Source organism: Amblyomma mixtum, chromosome 3, assembly GCF_055824585.1.
Source record: "Amblyomma mixtum isolate Tamu chromosome 3, ASM5582458v1, whole genome shotgun sequence".
NCBI lineage: Eukaryota > Metazoa > Arthropoda > Arachnida > Ixodida > Ixodidae > Amblyomma > Amblyomma mixtum.
The window spans coordinates 409,127,696-409,138,987 of NC_143014.1; the positions used below are offsets into that span (position 1 = coordinate 409,127,696).

At 58.4% G+C, this 11,292-nt stretch overlaps 1 protein-coding gene across 1 annotated transcript; it reads right to left on the bottom strand.

The window, feature by feature from the left end:
- Window positions 1-6,046: 6,046 nt before the first annotated feature.
- Window positions 6,047-9,883, bottom strand: LOC149357567 (uncharacterized). The gene has a single exon (XM_089577944.1). It carries the CDS (start codon window positions 8,990-8,992, stop codon window positions 6,323-6,325), a length of 2,670 nt encoding a protein of 889 aa, XP_089434070.1. The 5' UTR covers window positions 8,993-9,883; the 3' UTR covers window positions 6,047-6,322.
- Window positions 9,884-11,292: the final 1,409 nt, after the last annotated feature.

Sequence of the window (11,292 nt, forward strand, 5' to 3'; positions counted from 1 at the left end):
GTTTAGCTGCATGAGAGCAGCTTTCGAGTCGCAAAGTATGGCGACTGGATTGAGCCAGGGTCGTTCTAGAACGACATCTGCAGCCAAGTTGAGAGCGGCGAGCTCCGCCGTGGTAGAGGAGGCGCCGAAAGGAATGCGGCATTGTCTGGTGAGATTGAGAGCAGGGACGACACATGCAGCAGTGACAGAGGTGCCGCCAGGGGCCACAGAGCCATCCGTGTATATGTGTGTGCTGGCTTGGAGCTCGTCATGAATGAGCGCCGCGTTGTGTTGCTGCATGGCACAGAGGGGTGTGTTGCGCTTATTTCTAATGCCAGGTATTTCGAGGCGGACGGCGTGTGGTGTTGCACAGTGCGGAGCAGGTGGTAGAGGCGCTCTAGGAGGGGGTTTTGCAATGTTGGCGTCGAAAGACCTCAGAGCGCGGCCCATTTTTGAGTCCGGCGCTTTAAGTAGGCGGGAGATGAGTAAGTCAGTGCTTGTTGTGCCTCTAATGCGGCGTATGGCATTTAGAGCGACTCGTTCGGCGCGCAGAGATACGGGCCAGGATGACGTCTCTGCGTAAGTGGCAGCAACGTGGGAAGAGTGCGGGAGACGAAAGAAACAGCGGATGGCGTTTCGGTGGTCCGTGTCTATGCTGCGCCAAAGGTTGGGACGAATGTCAAGAAATGGCAGAGCATACAGGAAACGAGCAACTGCGATGCCGTTGTAAAACTGCAGAGCAAGTGTAGGAGAGCAGCCGCCGCCCTTCGCGATGAGCTTGTTGGCGGCTGATGCGACTTGTTTTGCCTGCTTCCTGAGATGGGTGACTGCGGGGCGCCACGAGAGTTGGCAGTCGATGATGAGGCCAAGGTATCGGGCAGAGGGCTTCCATGGGATGGGGGTGCCATCGAGTTGGAGAGGGGGAATGATGCTTCTTGCAGCAGCGCGTGGGTGGAAGACGAGAGGCTCTGTTTTGGTAGGCGAAAGAGAGAGGCCAACAGAACGGAGGAAAGTGTGGACTACATTTAGTGCAGCCTGGAGTTGAGCACGAACTATTCGTCCCTGTAGGGTAGGTCCAGAGCAGTAAAGCGCAATGTCGTCCGCGTAAATGCAACAGCGGACTGGAAAGCCGTTTGTGACATGGAGGTAAGCTGGTAGTTTGGCCAATACTAGATTAAAAAGAAAGGGGCTCAAAACGCTGCCTTGTGGCACCCCAGAAACTAGTGGGCGAGGTGTACTCATGGAGCTGCCAGCTTTGACGCGAAAGGAGCGGCCAGTGAGAAAGGAGTGTATGTATTGGAACAGCCTTCCCGTCACGCCAAGAGAGCGAACGGAGTCCAATATTGCAGTGTGTGAGAGTGTGTCAAAGGCACTTTTCACATCGAGGAGAAGGAGGTAGGCGCGTTGTTTGTCGTGCTTGGCTTGTTCAAGGGAAGCTACAAGCTCGATGATACAGTCGGCTGTCGAGCGGGAGTTTCGGAAGCCACTTTGCTCTTGAGCCAGTGCGTTGGAGGCGTTGGCAATCCACTCAAGTCTTTGCAGGGCGAGCGCCTCCAGGAGCTTCCCAGGAACTGAGGTAAGGGAGACTGGACGATAAGATTTAATGCTGTTGACAGGCTTCCCCTTCCTGAGAATTGGGATAACGGTGGCAGTGCGCCAATCGTCAGGTAGCTCACCGTTTTGAAAAATACGGTTGTAAGCAGCGAGTAGTCGGTTGCGTTCTTTGTTGTCAAGGTTCCTGATCATTTGATATGTAATGCCGTCGGGACCTGGCGCGCTTCTGCGTTTCCTGGTGGCGATGCATTCATCCAGCTCATGCATTTTAAAGTCTTCCATGCAGAGAGTAAGGACATCGTCTGCTATGTGCGCTGGCACAATAGTGATCTGGAGAGCAGTAGTTGGGGATGAAATTGCTCCACTCACCACTGTTGTGAAGTGATCTGCGAGGATGTTGGCAAGGTCAGCGTTGCTCATGCGCCGTGTGATAGCGATGGCCAGGACTGGGTGACGTGGGATTCTCGGATTGAGGATCGCAGACAGAATGCGCCAACCACGTGCAGGCGAGCCGGGGCGGTCGAGTGATGCACAGAGTCTGGACCAGCTGCGGCGGCGAAGGCGCTTGGAATGGCGGCGACAGGCGGCATCCAAGCGGTTATAGAGCGTCCAGTGATCTGGTCTGTCTGTGCGGCGTGCCCTTCGTTGGGCTCGGCGGCGAGCAGCACGAAGATTAAGGAGTTTTATGTCAGGCACTGGTGATGGAAACTGCACAGTGCACAGTGTAGTTGCTGAGAGGGCACATTTGTTTATATGCGAGAAGAAGTCTTCATCATGACAATCACTGGCGCAGAGTGCGCGGAAAAGAGACCACCGCACAACACTGTAGGTTTTCTTGAGTGGTGAGGATGGAGAGGAAGGGATGATGTCAATTAGGAGATGGTCAGAGCCCTCCGTATCCGGAGCGGTGTGCCAGGAGTACGAGCAGCCGGTTGAGGCGAGGGTGAGGTCGATGGCCGTAGGATTGCTGTGCGGGCCGATGCGAGTGGGTCTTCCGTCATTCAGAAGAAAAAGTCCTGCAGCATGGATGGCGTCGATAAGTTCGCGGCCTTTTTTGGTGGTTATGTGGGAGCCCCAGGTGGTGTGGTAAGTGTTAAAATCACCACATATCACTTGGTCTTTAGCCAGACGGGCAGAGAGAGTTGTAACAAAGCGGGCGTCCCAGTTGTAGGTGGGAGGGCGGACATAAACAGATGCAACAGAGGTGTCATGGCCGGACATGCGAACAGTGACAGCTGCGCACTCGACACGATCGGTGGAAATGTCCGTGAGATCGATGAGAGTATGTGGGAGCGAAGCGCGCACATAGATGCCAACACGAGGGGGACGATGCGGGTGAGCAGAGTCGGCACATGAAGAGTTCGTGCATGAATCAAGAATGCAGGGAGTGGGGCTACTGTAGCCTATGTAGCCAGGTATCTTTAGCTCCTCCGCGCGTGCGTAAGTCTCTTGTAATGCAAGTATGTCGCACTCAAAACGCGGAAGGAGCTGAACCAATTCAGCGTGACGGCGGCGCAAGGAACGGCAGTTCCATTGCCTTATGCGCGGCCGGGGGATTGGTCGCTGGTTAGCCATGCTGGCTCAAAGCCTGTTGTGCGGCCAAGGCCGCTGCACACAACTTGCGCGCAGTTGATGACGGCGGGAACTCCTCGATGATTGCCTGAACGGCCGCAGTGAGTGCGGCGATGATCGTGTCACGCTGGTCGGAAGGTGACGATGAGGTTGATGGGACAGCACGAGGTCCTAAGAGGGCGTCGCGGAAGGAGCGACCCGTGGTTGCGACGGTGGGAGGAGCGCAGGGCGCCGAGTTGCGTTCAGCAGCTGAATCTGTGCGCTGCGCAGAGCTGAGAGCGCTGGGCTGGACTTGGCTGCTAGGTGCAGCAGTTGCTGGCGGTGAGAGCGAGGTGGGTTCTTTGCCTTGCCGTTCTCGGACAATTCTATCGGCCTCTTGTCGTGTGAGATGTTTTTCGCTCGTGGCGAGAACGATGGCAACTTGTCGCTCGTGTTGCCAGCGTGGGCAGCGGGGTTCGATGGTTGCGTGCGTGCCGCGGCAATTAGCGCAGCGTGGTTTCGGGGCGTCGCAGTTATCGGTGGCGTGGTCACCGCCGCAGCGAAGGCAGCGAGCCTTGTTTCGGCAAGTTGCCGTGGTGTGCCCGAAGATGCCGCAGCTGTGGCATTGTAGCGGGCGAGGGAGACGGGCGCGGACTCGTCGGCGGAGCTTGTGGGGGTTCGATGCCAGCGAAGCGGACAATGATGTTGGCACCACTGCGTGTGCAGCTGATGATGGGGACCTTGCTGTCGAGGCCAGCTGCGATATCTTCTTCGGAGAGGCCGCGGTCGACACCAAAAATGACGCCAGTGCAGGTTTTGGGGCCAAGGTGTTTGGCGCGCACCCTGACGCCGCAAATCTCTTCCACGGCGAGGAGAGGAGCTATATCGGCTGTCGAATGGGCGTCGACGGCGCAAACATTGCGGTTGATGTTGACACGCACTGCTGTGACACCAGGAAGGTGGGATAGTTGCGCGGCAAGTGCGTCGCGCGAAGTGTTCCTAAATGTCCCTTTGTTTCCCAGAGGGAAATAGAGAACAGTAGTAGGCTTGGCCTTGCTGCATTCCTGAGGCCTTGGCGCTGAAAAGCGACCAGTGGAGGGGGGGGCGATGTCTGGAGCTCCCGAAGGGGGTGCCTGTTTGGGCTTGGTTTGCTCAAGAGGACCGAAGGCGAGACGGCGCTTCTTCCGTTTGTCTAGTTTGCGACCTTGCTCTTTGGAAGGGAGAGCTTCGTTCTCGCCGTCTGAGGGGCGAGGGGGCGAAGGGGGATCCTGCTGAGGGGGGCCACGCTTGGCTTGTAGGTAATGTTCTTCAGTGAAGGCATCCACTATTGTGGGGGTGGAAGTGGTGAAAGTGTTCTTTGCTTTGGCTTCAGAACAGCTGATGCCAGGGCGAAGGCTGGGAGGGGAAGTCTGTGTTGCTGCAGCGAGCTTCCCTTCTTGTGGAGGAGGCGTTTGGTTGCTCTGAAGGTGCGCAGTGCTTGGCTGTAGAGGAGGAAAATCCTCTTGGCCTTGAGGTGTGAGTTGTAGGGCCTCTATTTCTTCATTTTGGCAGTTCGGAGGTGGAGTAACGGGGTTCTCGGGTGCACTGAAAAGCTGTGCCTGTGCATCGGTTGCCACGAGTTGAAGCGGGGATGGAGAGGCCTGAGAGGGATTCTCGATGGGCTCTGTGGTTTGGATGAAGGCAGGTGCCATTTCAGTGCCCTCGGGGCTCATAAAATAGTAGACTATTGTGTCTTCTCCACTTTCGGTGGACACGTTTTGAAGTGCAGCAGTCGGAGTGACGGGTGCTACTTGGGTAGTTGGCTGCGACTCGGCATTGAGTGGCTTGCGTGTGGTGGGACTTGTTTTAGTCTTGCTGTAAGCCTTGGGGGAGCGGTGAGCAGCAGAGAGTAGGCGACGAGCGTCGTCTTGAGACTCGATAATCTTCTGTGCCTCGACGTAAAGTTGTTGAAGCATGCGCGAGCAGCCGACGCTGCCGGCGCGGCGGTGGTGGCGGCCGGGAAGCCGGGCGCTAGGAGTTGGAGGCAGCTTCTCCATGGTCCGTTACGGACAACAACAAAAAAAAAAAGGGGGAAAAGAAATTAAGAAAGAAAAAAGGACCCCATGGTGGGGTGAAAGGCGCGACGTTTACGCGACATTAAGGTAGGAGTGGTAATACAGCAGCGATAACGAAAGATGCTGCAAGATAATACTAGAAGAGTGGGACGATGGCTGCGAGAGCAGGAGAAAATTGCGTCCGCTCGTTAAGAGAGTAAGGCGAGGCGAGGTTCTTGATGATGATGTAGGAAGAGGGGTCGAGGCGCGTTCAACGGTCTCCTCTAAGTGAGGGAATCACCGCCGTTGCGCCTCGTTGGGGAGAAGGGATATACAGGATAGTGATGTAAAGGGTCCGGGTGAAAGGCAGGTGATGCAAGGCCAAGGGCAGAACAAGACGCGAGACCAGGGGAACGCGGGTCTCAAGTAGGGAGAGCGAATCAGACGCTGCCCGGGACGAGTACGGCCAGGGCCTGTAGGCGCCGCGGTGAAAGCGGGGTGCGTGGTCGACGAGGCGAGCGAGCGGCCGAACTGGCCGCGTCTTCGTGTGGTTCTTGATGAAAATGATTTGAAATGTGGGGACACGGCGCGTTCAACTGTCTCCTCTGTGAGGGAATCACCGCCGTTGCGCCGTGTTTGGGGAAGGTGGAATGAAAGAATAGTGATGAAAAGGGTCCGGGTGAGTGGCAATGAAGGCAAGCAAGGGATAAAATTACGGCCAAAAAGGGGGAAGAAGAAAATAGTAGTAGTAGTAAGTGATTATTTATTATGCATTTGATACGGAAGATAAAAGAATATTTGCTGCCCCGGCATCTGCTATCGCGACAGGAAGCACCTGAGCTGGGGCAGCGAAATAAAGGATAGCAGGCAGAGTGTAGAAGTGAAAGAAAAGTGGTGAGGGGACAGTAGAAAGGACAGGGGGAGGGGTACACTTTCAATCATTCTATTTACATATCTACAAGGAATAAAATATACATATGTACAACACGCACGCGCGTGGAGCTCTGAGTGACCACTGCTCCGTCACACGCGCACGATAACTAGATTAAATATACATATATACAGGTCGCACGCGCGTGTTGATCTGGGCGATCGATGGTCCATCACGCGCGCACGACACATTGCACAAAACAGCTGGAGTGGGGGCGTCCAGCTGTTCACCGTCCAAGGTAGCGCGCGTGGAATGTTCACGTCACTGCACACAACTACCTGGCGGAGAACAGACGGGACGTCAAGCCCGCCTGTTCGAGGAAAACACAGAGGCTCACCAAAGTTCGCTCGCGAGTGCGCGCACTGCCATGCGGCCACAATAACATTGCGAGGGAGTCTGGCAAGATGCCCAGCGCCCGGTAGGCCGCAAGCATGTCGCGACGGGCATCTATGAGCGCGGTGCAGCGAAGTAGCAAGTGTTCGAGTGTTTCGTCACAACCACACCCGACACACGCTGCACTCGTCGCGAACCCGTGACGCGCACGTCGTTCCCCGTTCCACACGCATCCAATTCGCAGTCGAAGGATCATTGCGCGCTGCGCCCGCGTGAGCGAGCGACAGCCGGTGACGAGATGAATGCGCTCACCTTCTGCGATGCGGGGATCGGGGTGCTGCCGTCGGAGATGAGTCTGAATGACCGCACGCACGTCCTCCAGCGCGAGGGGTAGGTTGCTGGCAGGGAGCTGGTGTGCGGCGGTCGCGAGATCGTCAGCGTCCTCGTTGCCGGCGATTCCACAGTGGCCGGGCACCCACTGAACGCGCACAACACATCCAAGCTGTGCCAGTTGCGCAAGGCACGCTCGGATTGCGCGCACTAACGGGGTACCACGGCCGATGTTCTGCAGCCGGCTGAGGGCGGCGCGGGAGTCGCACAAAACAGCACACTTGGGCGGCGGAGGGACGATGGTGAGCACGAGTTCCAACCCGAGCTGGAGTCCCACCAGTTCCGCCGTGGTGGAAGAACCCAAATAGTTTGTGTGCTGTTGGCTGTGCAGTCGCAGGGCAGGGATGGTGGCGGCCGCTGCGAGCGAGCAGCTGTCACGAACCACTGAGCCGTCTGTAAACACGAGGAGATGGTCCTGTAATTCCTCGTGCATGACGGCCCTGGTTAGCTGCTGCACAGCGCAGAGGGGTGTGCTCCGCTTTCCCGCGATGCCGACGATTTCTCGCTGTATCTCCGTGGCAGCCGGCCAGGGCACACAGGTGTCGTAAGGGGGCGAGCCATTGGTGAGGGTCTCGTACTCGAGCAACGCCGCGCCCATGCGTGAACGAGGGCGCGTGCGTAGGCGTTGTAGCAGCGAGCCGCCGTCTGGTGCGCGGTGGAGCCGATCGATGTGATTCAGAGCCCTGCGCGTGGCCTGGAGCTGAAGTGGCCACGCTCCTGCCTCGGCTAGCGTTGCGGCGCACTGTGAAGTGCGCGGTACACCGAGGCACACGCGCAGGGACTTCCTGTGTTGGAGCTCCAGTTTCGTCCAACATGGCTTGCGCACCGAGACGAGCGGCAATGCATACAGCATCGCCCCCAAGGCTGCGGCGTTGTACAGACGCAGCGCGGCTTGTTGCGAGATGCCCTGGCCTCGAGCGGTGAGCTTGTGAACGGCGGCGGAGATCCTCTTCATCTGCAAACAGGCCTTGGTCGCCGCGGGGCGGAAAGAAAGGCGCTGGTCGATGTCCAAGCCGAGGTACCGCACCGTTTTTCGCCAAAGAATGGGAGTCCCGTCCAGTGACAGTGGCGTTGGGCGCGCACGCGAGCGTGAAACGCAGGCCATGGCTACCGATTTGCTCGCACTCAGCGACAGACCGAGACCGCGTAAGCAGGCGTCGATTGCGGTCAGGGCCCCCTGAAGGCATCCCCGCACGCGGAGCGCCTCGCCCGGTGGTCCCAGGCACCACAGAGCAATGTCATCTGCATATATGGACATGTACACGCGATGTCGGGCGCCCGTGGGAAGGGAACCCGGCACCACCGACATGGCCACATTAAACAGGAATGGTGACAAAACAGAGCCCTGCGGCACGCCCAGATCCACCGGACGAGGCTCAGAGAGTTTCCCCCCCACTCTCACGCGCATGGTACGACCGCTCAGGAAGCCGCGAACATATCGCAAAAGACGTCCGCACACGCCGGCCGCTTCAAGCAACGCTAGAATCGGTGCGCGGTGAACGTTGTCAAATGCTCCCGAGACGTCCAGTAGCAGCAGCAGCGCTACCTGGCCTGCCACTCTGGCGTGCTCGAGGGCAGTGACAACGTCCGAGATGGAATCAGCCGTGCACCGCATTCCGCGGAAACCCGTCTGCCGCTCGTCAAACAAATCGGCCGCCGCGGCCCGCTCGTTCAGACGCTGCAATGCCATGTGCTCCATGAGCTTACCTGCCGCCGATGTTAGAGCCACTGGACGATATCCACTCAGCTCCGTGGGTGGGCGACCTGGCTTTCGGATGGGACAGACGACCGCAGTGCGCCAATCCTCCGGGAGTTCCCCGCGTTCCCACACCAAGTTGATCTGCTGCAGGAGGACCTCTCGTTGCTTCGCATCCAGGTTGCGTAACATCTGATAAGTCGCCCCGTCCGGCCCGGGCGCCGAGCGACGGCGGCATCGCGCGAGCGCATTGTTCAGTTCCGCCGCGCTGAAAGGCGCGTCACAGGGGCCATCTGAGGTGACGGGGAAGAGGCTGGAATCGCTTCCGGGGCTCTCAGGTGGGTCTGAGCTCGCGTCGTTCGTGAGGCTGGGCGGCGCGAAGCGATCGGCGAACCTCTCTGCCAGCTGTTCATAGCTAAGGCCGCTTGAGATGGCAAGCGCGGCCAAAGGCTGAGGGTTCACCTGTTGCTTCGTAATTCGTCGCAGCATGTCGAATAGCCTCCGCGAGCTGGTGTCTTCCTCCATCCTTTGGCATAGCGAAGCCCACTGCCGTCGGTACAATTTGTGAGAGTGGCGCCGCGCCACTGCGTCCAGGCGGTTGTAAACGGTCCAATCGGCCGCTCGGTCGGTTCGTCGCGCCCTGTTTTCTGCGCGGTCGCGTTTCTCGCGCAGACCGAGCAGCTTGATATCTGGTGTGGGTTGTCCTGCCCGCACCTCTGCTCGTCTGGTGGCTGCTAGGGCGCTCCGAACCAGACTCGAGAAGAAGTCGGCTCCAGTGACGGCCGCTTCATCGACCGCCTGCCTGAACGCGCTCCAGTTGACGATGGAGTAGCTTCTTTTGGCGCGGGCCTCCGTAGCAGTGGGCTCAATTAGGATGGAGTAATGATCTGAGCCCCAGAGTGATGGTGATCGATGCCATGTCGCCTCTATCCCTCTGGATGCGAAGGCAACGTCGATGCAGGAGCCGGGTGTTCCGCGTCGTCGAAAGGTGGGCTCGCCGGTGTTCAGGGGAGTGAGTCCCAGCTGCGTTGCTGCGTCGTGCAGGTCGTCTCCTCGCGCGGAATGTCGCACACTGCCCCACGCACTGTGATGAGCGTTAAAATCACCGCAGATGATCTGACGCGGGGCACAGCACGAGGAAACCGCACGAAAACACAGCGCGTTCCACGCGACAGCTGGGCGCACATACACAGAAGCCACCGACGTGTCAACACCACCGACGCGCACTGTCACCACCACGCACTCCTGGGCATCGGTTGTCGCCGCCGCCGAACCGACGAGAGTATGCAAAACGTCACTGCGCACGTAAATCGCGCACCGCGATTTCCCGGGGCGATGGGCACGGTCACAACACGGCACTGCAGCACAGGTGGGTTCCTCGCACGTTGTTGGTGAGTGATAGCCAATATATCCAGGCAGTCGCATCTGCGGCTCCCCTTCTTGGAGACGAATGTACGTCTCTTGCAGCGCGATAACCTCCGGAGCATCCTTCGCGATGCGAACTCGCAACTCAGGGTACCGCGCTGCAAGAGAGCGTACATTCCACTGCAGGATAGATGGGATACGGGGGGGAGCCCGGCGACTAGCCATGATGCTGGCCTATCCGTGCGGGGGCACCTGCAGCTTCTAAGCAGGCCCGTTGTCCATCGCTGCCCTCGGGAAACAGGGCGCTTATCGCGCGCAGCGCGTGCTGTAGCTGTAGAATCAGCTGGTCCCGTGAATCAGCTGGCGCGCGCGGCGCAGCGCGCTGCGGGGCCAGCGTGCTGCGCCTCTCCTCCTCCGAGCCGGTTGCCGTCTGCTGGCTTAGTTGGCGGCGCGGCCGCTGGCTGGACCGGTGGCGCTGCTGCTGCTGCTCGCCCCGGACGACTGCCTGCGCGTACGAGAGAGGGCGCGGCGCGCGCTGCTCCCTCTTCTGCTGCTGTTGCTGCTGTGCGGCTCGCGGGGCTGTCTCAGCTTGCACCACGGCCCGAACCGCCCGCCTGATCCAGCATTCACGGGACACGCGCGGACCGGTGGGAGACGCAGACGCTGATTGGCTGATAGAGGCGCGCGAAGGAGCCAATGGGAGAGCAAGCGCTCAAAATCGAGGGCTGTGTGCTTAATATGCATGAAATGGAAAAGATAGCGATGAAAAGGGCCAGGGTGAAAGGAATTTGAGGTAAAGGAAAGATAAAATCTCGCCCATAAGGCGGAAAGAGGAAAATATGCCGAAATCCAGCATTCAAGGGACACGAGATCGCTGATTGGCTGAGGGGCGCGTGTGTGAGCCAATGGGAGAGCGAGCGCTCGAAATTGAGGGCTGTAGGTTAATTTTGCGTGAAATAGGGAATTGTGGTGTGCTATAATGACGTTTAGAGAGCTATAGACGCTCTCTTAGAGTGGTGTCTTCAAGAAAACGAAGAACGAGATTCAAGGCGCGTCGTGTTTTTTCACGCGGGCCATCTGGAAATAGGATGTTGACAAGGGATGCTGAAGGAAGAGCGAGGTCGCGAAAGCCAGCACGTAGAGGCTGTCTGGGGCCATTAAAGCCTGGGCAGTCGCAGATGAGATGTGAGAGGGTTTCAAGACGACCACATTCCTTACAGAAGGGGTCGCCAATGCCACGAAGGCGGTGGAGTCGTTCTGCCGTCCACACACAGCCAATGCGCATCTTAAGGAGCGTAGCTCGGTCGCGGACTGAGAAGTCAGCGCAATGAAGAGGTCGAGGTGGCCCGCGTGAAGCAACACGCTCGTCGGGGTTTTGAGAAAGGACGGCCTCGTAGATGGCGAGGTGGGCAGTGTCAAATTTGGTGACATCTGAAGAGATGGGAACATCCTGGCTGTGA